This window comes from Phytophthora sojae (genome assembly GCF_000149755.1).
Source record: "Phytophthora sojae unplaced genomic scaffold PHYSOscaffold_9, whole genome shotgun sequence".
In the NCBI taxonomy this organism is placed as follows: Eukaryota; Oomycota; class Peronosporomycetes; order Peronosporales; family Peronosporaceae; genus Phytophthora; species Phytophthora sojae.
The window spans coordinates 2,533,308-2,548,163 of NW_009258123.1; the positions used below are offsets into that span (position 1 = coordinate 2,533,308).

Sequence of the window (14,856 nt, forward strand, 5' to 3'; positions counted from 1 at the left end):
ATAAACGATTTGTCACGGACTCACAAGACGTCGCTGTCGACCTGTCTGCTCAGGACCAGCTCTCAATGCAGTGGAAGATGTGCTTGCACCAGCCGAGGCTCTGGACCACGACAGCGAGTTACCAGAGGAATTTACAGAGGCGATCATTTCGATGCGGAGCGACGGTACACCGGGCCCCGACGGATTAACGGCACGCTTCTATCAAATCGCTCCAGACATCTTTGGGGAAGTTTTGGCTCGGGTATTCGACGGTCAGTTCCAGCGCGGCACTCTGTTAAGCCACCAGAACCTTTCCGAAGTCTTCTTGCTGCACAAGAAAGGGTCGAGAGCGCGCGTGGAGAACTACCGACCGATATCGTTGATGCCAGTGGAGGTAAAAGTGCTTTCCAGGGTTCTCGTCGAGCGCTTAAAGCCTCTGATGCACAAGTTGGTCCATGAGGACCAGCAAGGTTTCATCCCCGGTCGCTCGCTCCATCACCACCTGTTGTTGCTTTTGGACCTGCAAGCCTTCTGCCAGTCCACGGGTCAATCGGGGTTCGCCGCTTTTCTAGACTTCGAGAAGGCTTACGACCGAGTCGATTGGAAGTACTTGCTTCGTGTCATGGAACGACAAGGGTTTGGTCCCCGCTTCCTCAAGTGGATCCACATTCTTTACTCGAAACCAGCTTGCTCCCTCATGCTGGACGGCTGGAGCCAACCCAAATTATTCCCGTCTCGTGGTGTGAAGCAGGGTGATCCGCTCTCGCCGTACTTGTTCCTGCTGGCAATGGTCCCTCTGGGAGTGATGCTTCGCCGTCAACCGGGCGTAGGTATCCCTCTGCCTATGCGTCGCATTGCTACAAGCCTCTTCTTCGCGGATGACTCGTTGCTCCTCGCAGCGTCCATCGAGGGGGTACACGCCCAACTTCAGACAGACCAAGTCTATTGCGCGGGCTCCGGAGCCAAATTAAATGCCTCCAAGTCTAGACTGCTTCCGCTGTCTGGCACCTCCGCCAGGATAACTTCGGCTCCGCTGCCGGTAGTCGCAGCCGATGAACGTGTTCGATAACTAGGCATCGACTTTGGGTATAATGTTAACGCCGAGGCCACGGAGCGGGACCTTGACCAGAAGCTGAGCCAAGCACTGCGACGATGGCAGTATCGCGCCCGCACTTTCGAAGGCCGCAAACTGATAGTGACGACGATGGTACTCTCCTTGCTCTGGTACAACGCCCTTCATCTCGTCATCCGTCCGACCACGATGCACAGATGACAGCGCATGATCATTGACTTCGTCGTTTACAAGAAAGTACCACCCGCCTCAGCTCGGATCCGCCTTACCACCGCAGAATTGGCAGTGACTCCGACAGCGCAAGGAGGCCTCGGTGTCCCAGAACTCGCCTTGTTCTTCACGCCACAAGATGCGACTATTCCAAGAGTTTGCAGCGACGGTCGAATTGTCGACCACATCTACGATTCCGCTCTGGGCAGTTCTCCCCCTTTGGGCCGCCAACGGCGGTGAGATTTCACGCTCGACCCGTCTCGACGACATATTCTACCTATCCGCCCGTGGTCGTCAACCTGGCCACGTCACGTCATGGTGGAAATGGGCGTGGCGCCAGTGTTACCGGTCTCTCTTCGACTTTCTGGAACCTATTGGAGCCACTTTCTCTCTAGCTGACTTCATGCACTGGTTTCTCGGCCGCCATGAACTGTTCCGGTTTCGTGATGCCCACGCTTTGTTGATGAGAGTCTTTCAGAGACTGTCCGTGGTGATCCACGCCATTACAACCAGCACCGGTGGTCTACTCGTCGTTCTCCAACGTCCAGACTCAGTCGCCGGTCTACTCGGCGTCACGACACAGTCACGCTTTCGGTTCTTTCCTCATCTCCGCAAGCAAGATTGGACCGCGCTCCTCCGTCCTCCGACCTCGGCATGGGAGTCTCGAGCCAAACGCCTTCATTGCGAAGTTAGCGCGCTCAAAGGTCACTCCAACCGACTGGCGCTAGTCAAGCGATGGATGCTGCCTACCACCTACGACATCCAGTTTCGGGTGCTCCATGAGCTGATGCACGTGAACAGCAAGCGTTTCTTTCTCCAAACCGGACGCCGCGACCCGACCACCTGCCCCAGACAAGATTGCTACCAGCGCGAGAGTCTGGCCCACTGCTTTTGGCTCTGCTCACCAACTCAGCAGACGTGGTCTGCACTACGTCCAATCTGGTCCCTGCTACTCCGTTGCACGCCCTCCTGGTTGGGCTTTCTCCTCGGGACCACGGAGCTGCTTCACTCGAGCTGGGCAGCGCACCACGAACTGGCATACGGCTTGTGGCTGATAATCCGCGGCATTTTCATGCGAGCCACCTGGATCAACCGAACCAACGACGCTTTCGGTCGGGAAGCTGCTAGCCCCAAGGTCATTGCTGCCGGCGTCAAGTCCTCCTTCATTGCCCATTTGCGCTCGCTCAACCGTCGACGCCACATGGTCAAGGTCGACACAGCCACTCTGTACTCCTTCATCCAGCGCCTTGTCTTCGGCCCTGAGGATGACTCGACGAGCCGCTGCGCGGATACTCCACGCCCCAGAGTGCCGCTCTGGATCGCCCATCGTTAAGTTGCATATTTCCGTACTTAGTCAAATCAGCATCAAACGAGGTCGTCCACCCGTAATAGAACTCCTTCCAAGAAGTTCAGTGGGAATCTACAGACTGAAGCAAGCTCGAGCTAGTGCGCGGCCGCGTGCGTGGACCGGAAGCCCCTCAAGAAGAAAGACACCATGGCCAGTGCCCTCCCGCGCCGCATCGTCAAGGTACGCGGCTCTAACGGCGCCTTGCTACCCCCCCCCCCCCCCTCTCCTCCCTGTGGGGCGCTGGATCCGTCGGATCGAGAGACTGACACTGCGCGTATCTGCAGGAAACCCAACGGCTGCTCGCTGAGCCTGGTGTGTGGAGTATGATTACTTGGAGGGGATGATGTTGTGCGCTAACGGAGTGATGTTCTCGTATGCAGTCGCCGGTATCAGCGCCACGCCGTACGAAGACAACCTCCGCTACTTCCAGGTGGTGATCGCCGGCCCGCAGTCGTCGCCCTACGAGAGTACGTGGGTCCTGTCCTTGCGATATAACTGCAGAGGGGTGCAGGCGTTGATAGGGCTCTTCTTTTCTTGTGCTTGATAGACGGCATCTTCAAGCTGGAGCTGTTCCTGCCGGCGGACTACCCCATGGCGCCGCCCAAGGTGCGCTTCCTGACGCGCATCTACCACCCCAACATCGACAAGCTGGGCCGCATCTGCCTGGACATCCTCAAGGACAAGTGGTCCCCCGCCCTGCAGATCCGCACCGTGCTGCTGAGCATCCAGGCGCTGCTGTCGGCGCCCAACCCGGACGACCCGCTGGCCAACGACGTCGCGGACCACTGGAAGACGGACGAGGCCGGAGCCGTGCAGATGGGTGAGTGTGTACGAGGATATGGTTACTGTGAAGCGCTATGGAGAGCTGACTTGTTGTGTTGTTACTTGTGGTGCTTTCGCTGTTGTGTAGCTGCGGAGTGGACGCGTCGCTATGCTTGAGTTCACGAGAAATAGCAAGAGCAGAGCTACGCTCTTCGATTAGTTTCGCTTTTCACACCCCATTCTTTTACAATTTTTTTTCATCTTTGCTGGAAATGTTTGTTTTTTAGGTTTTGTTTCCCCCTTAGCTCTAGTTTGCTTCAGCTGCGACAACAGCCTTAAAGTGTACCATGCACTCGTCGCGCGTCTTCTCCGGGTTTGAAAGCTGCCACGCCAGAATGCGGTCGAGCAGCGCCTTCATATTCGGTCCAGGCTTTACACCAAGCTGTTTCACGAGATCGTTTCCCTATTGAGACGCAGCAATGCACGAAGTAATTAGTTGACTGTTGGTCACAAGCGAGCAAACCCCAGACATCGACAATACTTACATTGAGCAATGGCTTCAGTTCCCAGACGCCATCAAGTCCCGCACCACTGACTTGTGCGTTGAAGGTGTCGTAGCGCTTAGATACCGTGGCGCGGGCCTCGTCATCGGATCCACCGTCGACGAGTTCTTGCACCAAAGCGACATCACGACAGAGCTCCCAGTGGGCGCCAATGCTGCGGATGAGAAGACCGACCTTCACACGGTCGAAGTCCTCTACTGTAGCCACCTGAAGTTCGCCAACGTGCGCCAGAATATTATCCACATCCTTCGCGTCGCGGTTAGGCAGCTTCAGTGAGTCCTGCACAACGAACGTGGCGACCGAACGGCGGCGCTTGTCGCGCGCACACAGTCCACGGAACGGCAGCAAGAACGAAGCCAAAATGCGCACGTGCAGCTTGTGTTTCTCCTCCGTCGACAAACTATCGACGTCCACCACACCACCAGTCGACGGAGCAAGATACTGGTACATCTCCGACACGTAGGCATAGCACCGGTCCCACACGTTCTCCCCAACCTGCTCCACTTCACCGTCCGGACGACAAACGGGAGTCTTCTCCAGCAGAGCCGAGGGCAGGAACACGCTCTCGCACAAGTGCAGCTCATGCAGCAGTCGCAGCGCACGTTCAGGATGCGCAGCGCTGCCCGTGAGCATACCGGACAGCTCCTTGCCGACACGTTCTCGACTCACCTTGCGCACGAGCGCCACCTTGACCTCCTCCAGCTGCGCCGCGGTGCGCAGATCCTCCTCCAGCGTACAGTTGAACCGCGACGCGAAGCGCACGGCGCGCAGGACACGCAGCGGATCGTCCAGGAAGGTCACGCGAGGCTCCAGCGGGGTCCGCAGCCGTCCGAATCTCAGGTCCTCAACTCCTCGGCCGGTGAAGTCCTCCACCTGCCTGGTGGCCAGGTTGTAGAACAGACTGTTGATGGTGAAGTCGCGGCGCTCGGCGTCCTGCTGCGGCGTGCCGATCTCCACGGTCGGGATGCGGTTGTCCTCGGACGCGTAGGTCTCGGCCCGCAGGTTGACGAAGTCCACCCAGCCCAGGTCGTCTCCGATCTGCATGGTGGCCGTCTCCAGGTGCTTGCTCTGCTCCGGGTTGGCCTTGATCACGCCCACGGCGTGCGCCTGGCGGCCCTGCGCCGTCTCGAAGGCGTTCACGAGGTCGGCGAAGGCGCGGCCGGTCATGCAGTCCAGCACCACGTCCACGTCGTCGCTGTCTCGGCCCAGCAGCTTGTCGCGCACCCAGCCGCCGGCCACGCGCAGCACGGCGCCGTTGGCTGCGGGCTGGGCCGCCACCTCCAACAGGAAGGAGAAGAGCTTCTCCTCCGCTGCGGTGAGCTTCACGCTGGGCTGGAGGTCGTTCTGCATGGCTGGAGAGGGCTCGTGCTCGTGCTCGTGGACGCGCTGCTTCTTGCCGGGACTGCTGGAAGGCGACGCCAAGCGCTTCACCATGCTTTGGGGTCGGTCAATGGCGATGACAACAGGGCTTGTGTTCGGGAAGGGCGCTGTATTAAAGTTGTAGTGGAAAGATAGATGCTTGTTGTGGTCTGGAGGTGAGTAAAAGAGTGTTGTCTTTTCGATACGGATCGATTATTCAGGTGGCGGACCAATTGGAAGATGGCGGACGATGGCATCGCGGCGGCGGAGATCGCCAGGCAGATCGCGGCACTGCGGCCGCGGGTGGAGGGATCGAGAGGCGTCATGGCGTACCTGGTTAGTGGAGGCGATGGCGGAGGAGACTCTTTTATTGGTGAATGGCACTAACGTTGGGATCCGCCTGCCTCCAGGACAAACCGCCGAGTGACAAGCGCGCCGATGTAAACAAAACGTTCCTGGCCAGCACCATCCGAAGGTTTGTTGGCGTTGTGCTGCGTTGAACACACGCAGTGAGCTGATCGTACAAGTGTGTGTTTGCTGCAGTGTGGACTCGCACAACCGACGGCAGGAGGAAGACAAGTGCTGGACACTGCGGCGGATGGAGCGAAAGCTTGACGAGTCCCGCGATCGGCGGAGATCCAGCCGGAGGAGTCGCAGTAGAAGCCGAAGTCGGGATGCGAGGAGGTCCGATGGTAGGAAACGCCGACGCAGTCGCAGTGCAAGCAGAAGTCGCAGTCGGAGCAGCTCGCGGCGGCGTCGACGGGATCAGAGTGAGCGCAGCACGTCTCAGGTTGCACGCAGTCGAAGTCGCGACCGTGGAGCGGTTGGTGAGGGAATGCGAGAGGATGAAGACGAGCGCAGCTACTGGGCAAGGAAGAAGGAGGAGAAGACTCGTCAGCTGTGGGAGAACCTGCACTCGGAGGGGACCGTGTCGGTGGAGAACGCACCCGACTTCAGCGCCGAGGAAGACTCTGACGACGACGATGTCAAGCCGACTAAAGTGGAATCACCTGGTCGTAGCGAGAAGAAGCGCAAGAAGGAGAAGAAGAGCAAACATAGCCGGAAGAGAGACAAGAAGGAAAAGAGACGGCGGAGCCGCTCGTAGATTTCAGGACCACTCGGTTAAATCAAACATGGTGTTGCAATGTGCAGTATTGCATGCAGGTTGATGATGGACTTCATAACAACGCGACTTTCATGGTGAACAGGACGTGCAGGCACGTAGGTAGTCGGATTAGTAGATACACACAAATGCAGGGCCGGCACGCCGCACTATTCTCTATCTATCTCAGATGACGACGCTGAAGTCGTTGCGCTTGTCGCCCGGCATCAGCAGCTTCTGGGGGAACGAGGCCGCCTCGTTCACCGTCTCAATTCGCTCCAAGCAGAAGAAGGCCACCTTGGGCGACTCCTTGGTCTCGCGTACGCGGAATCCCACAGCCTCCAGGATCTTGGTGAAGCGCGCGTACGTCATGAACTGCGAGTGGCGCAGACACAGCAGCGGCAGCATCAGGAACAGCAGCCCGCCCTCCTTCAAGTGTTGTCGATAGAGCCGCAGCATCTCGCCGCGCTTGTCGGCGCCTGGCACGCAGTTGAGCACCATGCTGGACACGAGCACCTGGAACTCGCTCTCGGGCTTGAGGCTGAAGAAGTCGCGCTGCTCGATGCGCTCGTGCCTCGAGTTCAGGTCGATGGCGCGTACGTCGAGCCACGGACACGACAGCAGCTGCGTGTTGATGGCGCCCACCTCCAGCACGCGCAGCGGCGGCTGCTTGGCCTTGGGCCGCAGCTCGAAGCGCGTGAGCAGCTGGAAGACCCACTTGGACGTGCGGTGGAAGCTCGTGCTCAGGATGCTGGCGTCCTGGTAGGCCTGGCGCCCGCCCAGTGCGTCCAGCTGCTTGTTGATCTCGGCCACGCGCTCGTTGCGCTCCCGCTGCTGCGCCGGGTCCGTCGGCTTCTGCTGCTTGAGGCGGTCCAGCTCGTGCGTCAGGCGGTGGAAGTTCGTGGTCACCTGGCGCGCCTTCCGTCGCGACTTCATGCGCGGCGGCGCGATGTGCAGCGCCTTGCGCGACTTCTTGGCCTTCTTCGCCGCCTTGGCGCCGCCCGAAGCGCCCGCGGACTCGGCAGCACCGCCGCCAGCCGTGATGCCCATGTTTTCGGGAAATGGCTACACTGTCGGTGTTAAGACCTGTATAGTGTCATAACCTACGGTATGCCATATTAGTCTTGCGTGTCATTAGCAGCTTCAACTACATGTACTGGAAATGCTGCGCTGCGTAGTCTTCGGTCTCTCCTTGCTGGCGGCATGGCGCGCTGCCGCAGCCTTGCAGGACAGCTCCGCCTTCCGACGAGACCCTTGGACGATGCATGATCCTGGATTCCCCGTTAAAATCGACGTGGCGCCGTCGCAGGACGAGCTTTGGATTGTTGCGCACCAGGAGGAGGAGGAGAGCGAAGCCCTCCACGGTGCTGGATATGTCCGTGGCTTTCCCCAAGGGCTTCAGCACTGACGAGGCGGTGGTCACCATGTCCTTCTTTGAGCCGAGCGGCGGCTCGACGAGCGACGCGGACTTTGCGTTGGTCGTCGACTCGCAGCTGCAGTACGTCAAGCAGTACCGAGTGGAGCTGGACCCGAACAAGGCCGGCGACCGCTTCGTGCTGCGTGTGTATGTCGAAGCCAGTGCTGTTAGAGTGGGCGGGACGGAGGTGGAACAAGGTGGGGCCAAGCTGCGCGCGTTCTACGCTCGGTGGGTGGACCTCAGTCCGTCGGAGCCCATGTTCCTCTCGTGTGAAGACCAGAAGACTGAAGACAGCGCTACTGAGGAGCAAGAGCGAGTGTCGGTGCACCCGCCCGCCAATATGCCGCCTGACTTGTGCAGTTGCTACACTATGGACGGCCGCGTGCCAGTCCGCAAGTGGTACTTTGACGACCAAACGTGAGTTTAGTGCTCTTTCCCTGTTGCTCGTGCTGTGAAGGTGCTGATCTGTCCAACGTTTGCTGTAGTGGTGCGGAACGATTGTATGGAGAGGCGTATTCTGCTGAGGCTATTCATGCTTTGGTCGAGGAAGCGCGGAAGCGTGTCGCTGGGTACTCTGCTGCTGACGCGTTCCTGTATAGTGCGCTGGACAAGTACCCGCTGAAAGACAAACACGTGCTCATTTTTGGCAGTAGTGGGCGTCCGTGGATCGAGAGCTTGTGTCTTGCGCACGAAGCAGCATCTTGCACCACCGTGGCAAGGAACAGGCTTCGATATAACCACCCCAAGTTGCAGACCTTCACTACCGACGAGTTTAACGACGAGCGTGCAGCAGGAGAGAGCTCCCTGCACTTTGACGTCGTGCTTGCAGTCAACACGATTGCAAGGGAGGGTCTTGGTCGCAGTGGAGAAACCGCTCGATCCCGACGGAGACCTGAAGGCTATGCAAGAGCTGCGTAAGTTCGCTGCACCTTCGTGCAGCGATGCGAAGACTGCCGCGTCAGTGCTCCTTGCTGTTCCTGTTGGACCCGATACGCTGGTGTGGAATGCTCAGCGCCAGTACGGTCCTCTGCGACTGCCTCTGCTCCTGCAAAACTGGCAGCTTCTCGACAGCTTCGGGTTCTCACAGAACAACTTCACGGCTCCTTTCACTGTGTCGCACCTGTCTCTCTTCGTGCTGCAACCCTCTGCTTCTTGCGCCCAAGCACACACAGAGCTGTAGGCAGCAGAGTGTTGGAGCATCAACTCGCAGTTGGCATCAAATTAGAAGCACACGGGCTATCAGACGATAACACATCGATCACACTCAAAATTCAAAGGCTTGGCGAGTTACATGTAATCTTACGCAGTGCAATTATGGCTTAAGCTGCTCAAAGCTAAGCCTGGGAATGAATTCCTTAAGATCCCGTACGGAAAACCGGCACGGTGACAAGCGCACCTCTCCAAACGTACTGGACGTGGCAAATGTACTGACCTAATTCCAACCCGTTGATCACCGGGAAGGTTGGCCCAGGGCAGCAGATCGCGCTTATCAACGCAGTGACTGCAACTTTCGGGTGCCGAACGTTGATCATAGCTGCTGGATCCGGATGAGGTTCAACCGGACCTGCCGGAATTCCATCCGCGAAGTGGTTAATAATGCTCGTTGCATCAAACTGAAGCTCAATGGCGATCTCACGAGGAGGGCACCTTCTGGTGCCTCGTATCTCCGCTGGTGGCGAGGAATGGGCTATCATCAGTGGACTGACATCGCCAAGTGAAGCAGCCCAGCGTTCATACACGCCCCACGCTTCCGAGTGCACACTTTCGACTCGCAGAATTCTTATGTCCTCTCCGTCCAGTTCCTCCTTCTTAGCGCCAGCAGCCACCATTGCCGCGATCACTTTCTTCGGGATTCTGGATGAGGGCACAATTGGCGTTTTCATTGTCTTCTTCGCGGTCTTCTTCCCCTTCCTTGGTTTTTGCAAGAATGGGAATGCACAATCGATGTTTTTTTTCGCCTGCACATCTACGGTACTTTCGATCAATCTAGTCAAATTCTATATTTCAGTCTCAAATATCGTGGACTCCTTTTCTTTTGGGAGTGAGGTTTGGAGACGAGTCCCCAAGTGATCAACGATTCAATTAGGAGTCTCGACTGGAATGGGGTCCAGGACTTACTGCTTCGTGATGAAGATGTCGACCCGGACCCTATCGAGGTGTGCACAACATCAGTGGATGACTGGAACCGCTACGTCAGGTCGCCAAACCAGGCGATGGAGCCCAAGTATATGGAGTGGCGGGACGGAAGAATTTGGATCGTGGAGTGTGCGGGGGCTATAGACTCCCTTACTGCCGGAAAATTCATTGTGGCGATGTGCTTGGCGACCGGGACTGGGGATGAGCATCTGGAGCCGTATAGGATTGCCACGACGAAGAACCACCAGCGGATACGATACTGGCTGAGCCGGACTGCAGCTTCGGACCGAGTGTCGATATTGGAGCCAGGGGAGGCTATAGGGGGGGGGGGGCACCGGCCCCCCAAAACATTTTCCAGCAACTCGACCCTATTTTCGAGCCTCCACGTTACGCAACTCACCCCCGTATTTTTGACCCACCCCACCCCTGACCCCCCTTACGATTTGGGTCTGGTTCTGCCCCTGGTTGGATCGACGTCGGGTTCTTAGGCAATAACTCGAGGCGCATGAATGGCTGAATGATGTACGTGTTCGCGTAGCCATATTACTCGAGGCGCACATGCACCTCGAAATGCCCATAAATTCATTTTAAAAAATGAATTTTACGGTTAAAACCGTCAAGTTGTTATTTACATGTTAACGGACCCGAAACAGAATTATTTTCAAAAACTATGAGTTCCCAATAGAATTAGCGGATATTTATTTATTCATTTCCAGGAATTTTTTCCTACGTTGAAGGCATCTTATCTTCCGACAAGTCGCTGCTCGCGATGGGGAACAAGGCGAGCCGTTCGACGTCGGCGTCGCAGCTGGCACTGGAGGCGCTGCTGGCGCGGCCCAGCGCGCTGCAGCGCTCCATGTTCTCGTTGCATGCGACAGCGCACCATGGCGTGCCCAGCAACGCGCGGGCGCTGGCCTTCTGCGGGCTGCAGGGCCTGCTGGCCGTCGGCACCGCCGCGGGGGCCGTCAAGCTCTACGGCGGCGAGGGGCTGGAGGTGCTGCTGGACGCGCCCGAGTCGGCCTCACACCTGGCCGTGGGCGTGATGCACTTGCGCTTCACGGCCCGCCAGCGGCTGGTCGTGGGCTACACGGACAGCTCGCTGCGCGTGTTCGACCTGGCCGTAGCGGGCGGCCCGACGCTGCTAAGCTGTGTGCCCGATAGCTGGACGTCCAGCGCCATCACGAACCTCGAGACCATCAGCTACGCCAACTTCCCCTTCTTCTTCGTGGCCACCGACGACGGGGACGTGCACGTGGTGCAGGAGGAGACGGGCCGCGTCAGCACGTACGTCATCCGGCCGCAGGACCTGTCGGTGCCCAACGCTGAGGGCGTCACGGCCATGGCCTCCCACCCGAGAGACAGCAACCTGCTGCTGCTTGCCTACGACACGTGCCCCGCCGTGCTGCTCTGGGACTTCGCCAAGCGCAAAGTGGTGCGCGAGTTCACGCTCTCGGGCAAGGCGCACAAGCTGTCGTCTCCGCAGTCATCCCTGGCCCCATCGGAGTCGTCGGCCGACAGTGGAGAACTCGTCTGCAACTCGCCGCAGTCGCTCTCGTGGCACGGGAGCGGCAAGAGGTTCGTGGCCGGGTACAAGCACGGCGGCTTCGCGGTCTTCCGCACGGAAAAGTCGCACGGCTTGTACCGCCACGTTACCGAGGCCACCCCGGGTGACCACGTTGCACCCGTGAAGCAGATCAAGTGGGTGTGTGCCCCGCCGACTTCCAGACACGCTGCTCTGCCGGGGGCCATTGTGTTTTCTGGCGGCCGCGCCGATCCGAGTGAATCCAAGTTGCTGACTGTGGTGCACCCGCCACCTGACGGCCGTAGCAGCGATGACACGCTGACGGACCTGTTCAAGTCGGAAAAGCTGACGTGGCTTGTTGCGACGATCGAGTCCGCCAACCATGCGGAAATCGCGGCATTCGAGGCCGCGCAGGACCAGGTGGACTACTGCGCGAAGATGGCGCCGCTATCGCTGATTGTGTTATCTGGAAACCCTCTTGATGGCTGCCTGCCGACGGTAAGCGTGCAATGCCTGCCTTGCTTCGTGAAGCTATGCGATGGTGACAAGGAGGAATGGGAGTGGCGAATGGAGCGCCTTCCCGAACCGGCAATTGTTCCTCCGCTGTTGCAACTTAGCCTGCTCAAGACATTCGCTATCGTGAATCTTTCCCACTCGGATAGCGCTCTCCAAGATGATTTGCTGTCAACGTGGAACCAAGCGAAATACAACTCCGTATTCCGCTTGTGTGAGAGCGGCGATTTCGAGTGGCCCATCAACGGCGGAAGCATTCTCGAACCAATGCTGAAGGGATTTCTTGCAACAAGTGGGGCGCTGGATAATGGAATTGCTCCGAACAGCATGTTGCTGCTTACGGGCCATGCCAATGGATGTGTGCTGTTTTGGGAAGCGCGGACTGCGGGTGATCGAGCTAGTAAGGGTGCTATCCGTCTTCTTCACGTCGTGGACACACCGCTACAAATGTCGCCGCCTCCAGTCAACGCAGTGGTTACGTGCTTATCCTTTTGCACTGACTCACGCACTCTAATTGTTGGATTCGCTTCCGGTGAAATTGCTGTACTCGAGTTCGATCAGCTGAAACAGCGAGAGCCACCTGTAGCTGACGCAAATGTGATCGGTGCCGAGATATCGGAGCAGGAGCAGAACCTCGAGCGCGGTGACGACTCAGGAGCGTTGAACGCGGATCAAACATTGCAAGGAACAGGTCAGAAGGAGGCCGTGGGGTTCCGTACGCTATTCTCTCTTCATGTGCACACCGAGCCAATTTCAAAGTTGGCGCTATCCTCTTCGTACGGATACGTGGCTATTGCGGATGCAGCAGGCATGGTGTCACTTGTCGAGTTGAAAACTCAGGTGTTCCAGCTCTTGGTCTGTGATATTGCTCCAGCCGCCGATGAGCCAATGTCGGTTGACTCGCTGCTTATGAGTGAACTTGTACAGACGACAGAAATTCCTGGTAGTGGGTCGTCACCTCCTTCGTCACAACTTGGAAGCAGCGGCAAACGTTCCCCAGGAAGACCAAGTACTACTGGTGCCGACGGGCCTCGTCACAATGTGATTCAGCACCGCGAAGTGATCCCCGTGCTCTTCGTGGGACGTGGTAGCGGAAAATTGGAAATGTATCACGTCCAGTCCGCCACCAAAATGGGAGAAACGCTCGTGGATCCAGAGAAAACTACGAGCCTGTCATCGATTATCATGGTAGACGGAGATGGCAAGCGTATCGAGATCCCCGCGCGCAAGTGGGTCGAGGAACGCGGTGGCCAGAGTGGACTAGATCCTGCCGATACACAAGTTTCACCGAGCATGATCCAGCCAAAGCTCGCACAAGACGCAAAGACTGATGCCAGCCAATCAACCGAGCAAGTGGGCCCACCTAGTGTTGATTTTGAGCTCACCCAGCAACTTGTTCTAGAGGCCACGAAAGTTGCTTCATCGGCAGCTCAAAGTGGGGACCTGTCGACTTGGACACGGGGGAATGCCATCCAGGTCACCGTCCCGGTAGGATCGCTTGGACTGCATCTCTTCATGGAGGTGGATCAGCACGCTGTGGTGAAGGGATTCGCGGAAGACAGCAGCACGGCTGCTTTGCTGTCAGGCAGCGGGGTTCGTGCTGGTCATACGCTTACTGCAATTAATGGGGTAGAAGTCATGGCGCTCAACCGAGATGCCGTATGCGGCGTACTTGATCAGCTTCGGGAGCGCGCAAAGGTGCTCACTTTTGCCGAGGGCTTTGATCCTAATGAAGTCGGAGCCTCGGGCGGTCTAGTTGTTGACACGAAAGACATAGCGGAGGTTGAACGCCCCCGATTCTTAATATGCACATGTGGCAAAGCAATCCACGTGGTGCTGGCGACGGTCCCCCGAGCAGCGGAGATGGCGATGGGCCCGAAGGAAATCCCAGCTCAGCCTCTTGCAAGTATTGAACTGCACGGTGCTGTTCTTGTCACGTCAATTGTCCGAGTGCCCGTTGGCGAAGGAGTCGAGAACTGCCTCGCCGTCATCGACCAGAGCAACCGAGTGTACGTTCTCTCCTTGCTTTCCCTGAAGCCGATCTGGGAGGCGGAGTGCAACAACTTTGGCTTCGGACTCGGCCGAAGTGGCCTGGTGGACGGCATCTTGGCCGATATCTCGTACGGTGGGGAGCTCGTTGTGGCCAACGCGTTCGGCGAGATGGAGCGTTTCTCGCTATTTGCCGAGTCGACGGCGATGGAGAGCGCGATGCTCGAGCGCATGTCTGTCAAGACCCGACTGCATCTGTCTGAGCGCGTCGCCATGTTCGACCAAGCGGCGTCTCCGTCAGCGGCGGACAGCGGCAAGAAGCGGGGCATCGCGGCGGATGCTGGCAAGATGTTCAAGAAGCTGGTTCTCAGCGTCACCCAAGAGGCCACCGACTTGAACAAGGTGTTCCAGTTCTCAGCCGAGGAGGACGAGCGGAGGCGGCTAATGGGAGATCGATCTCCAGCTAAAGATGCTGCAGCTGCCGAGAGCGCCACCGCCAAGACGGAGACTGGGCTGAATGCTACGAAGGACGCGCTCATGCAGGCGCAGCAGGTATATAGTTACCCCTGAATTGATTGTCGAGCAGAATCATGGTTTCCCTTGCTAACACTTTGTGTACTGGTTATCTGTAGCGGCTAGCGGAGCGCGGGGAAAAGCTGAACGATCTGGGCCTCAAGACCGAGCAAATGAAGAAGACGTCTGAGGACTTTTACCAGACGATGAAAGCTTTCAACGAGAAGAACGCCAACAAAAAGTGGTATGAATTCTAAGCAAGGTAGGTAGGCATGCAGCCTGGCAGGGGGAGGGACAATGTATGAGCATGTTATGTTGCATCCATCTTTCGAACGTTCAAAGCTGCAGTTAGTCAGTCGAACTTGGCCCAA

At 57.8% G+C, this 14,856-nt stretch overlaps 6 protein-coding genes across 6 annotated transcripts; 3 read left to right on the plus strand and 3 right to left on the minus strand.

The window, feature by feature from the left end:
* The first annotated feature begins 2,711 nt into the window (after positions 1-2,711).
* On the plus strand, positions 2,712-3,635 carry PHYSODRAFT_355843 (hypothetical protein). The gene is made up of 5 exons (XM_009536729.1): positions 2,712-2,789; positions 2,894-2,921; positions 2,990-3,076; positions 3,157-3,429; positions 3,520-3,635. Exons 1-5 carry the CDS (start codon positions 2,757-2,759, stop codon positions 3,546-3,548), a joined length of 450 nt encoding a protein of 149 aa, XP_009535024.1. The 5' UTR covers positions 2,712-2,756; the 3' UTR covers positions 3,549-3,635.
* Positions 3,636-3,678: 43 nt separating this feature from the next.
* PHYSODRAFT_522402 (hypothetical protein) lies at positions 3,679-5,284 on the minus strand (the record flags this gene model as incomplete). Its single annotated transcript, XM_009536730.1, has 3 exons — positions 3,679-3,834; positions 3,917-4,321; positions 4,394-5,284. The coding sequence occupies 3 exons, from the start codon at positions 5,282-5,284 to the stop codon at positions 3,679-3,681; spliced, it is 1,452 nt and encodes a 483-aa protein (XP_009535025.1).
* A 1,297-nt stretch (positions 5,285-6,581) lies between these two features.
* On the minus strand, positions 6,582-7,445 carry PHYSODRAFT_256360 (hypothetical protein; the record flags this gene model as incomplete). The annotated part of the gene is made up of 1 exon (XM_009536731.1): positions 6,582-7,445. The coding sequence occupies one exon, from the start codon at positions 7,443-7,445 to the stop codon at positions 6,582-6,584; it is 864 nt and encodes a 287-aa protein (XP_009535026.1).
* A 323-nt stretch (positions 7,446-7,768) lies between these two features.
* On the plus strand, positions 7,769-8,992 carry PHYSODRAFT_256413 (hypothetical protein; the record flags this gene model as incomplete). The annotated part of the gene is made up of 3 exons (XM_009536732.1): positions 7,769-8,229; positions 8,298-8,726; positions 8,752-8,992. The coding sequence occupies 3 exons, from the start codon at positions 7,769-7,771 to the stop codon at positions 8,990-8,992; spliced, it is 1,131 nt and encodes a 376-aa protein (XP_009535027.1).
* A 175-nt stretch (positions 8,993-9,167) lies between these two features.
* PHYSODRAFT_305427 (hypothetical protein) lies at positions 9,168-9,695 on the minus strand (the record flags this gene model as incomplete). Its single annotated transcript, XM_009536733.1, has 1 exon — positions 9,168-9,695. One exon carries the CDS (start codon positions 9,693-9,695, stop codon positions 9,168-9,170), a length of 528 nt encoding a protein of 175 aa, XP_009535028.1.
* Positions 9,696-10,717: 1,022 nt separating this feature from the next.
* On the plus strand, positions 10,718-14,742 carry PHYSODRAFT_305428 (hypothetical protein; the record flags this gene model as incomplete). Its single annotated transcript, XM_009536734.1, has 2 exons — positions 10,718-14,524; positions 14,605-14,742. 2 exons carry the CDS (start codon positions 10,718-10,720, stop codon positions 14,740-14,742), a joined length of 3,945 nt encoding a protein of 1,314 aa, XP_009535029.1.
* Positions 14,743-14,856: the final 114 nt, after the last annotated feature.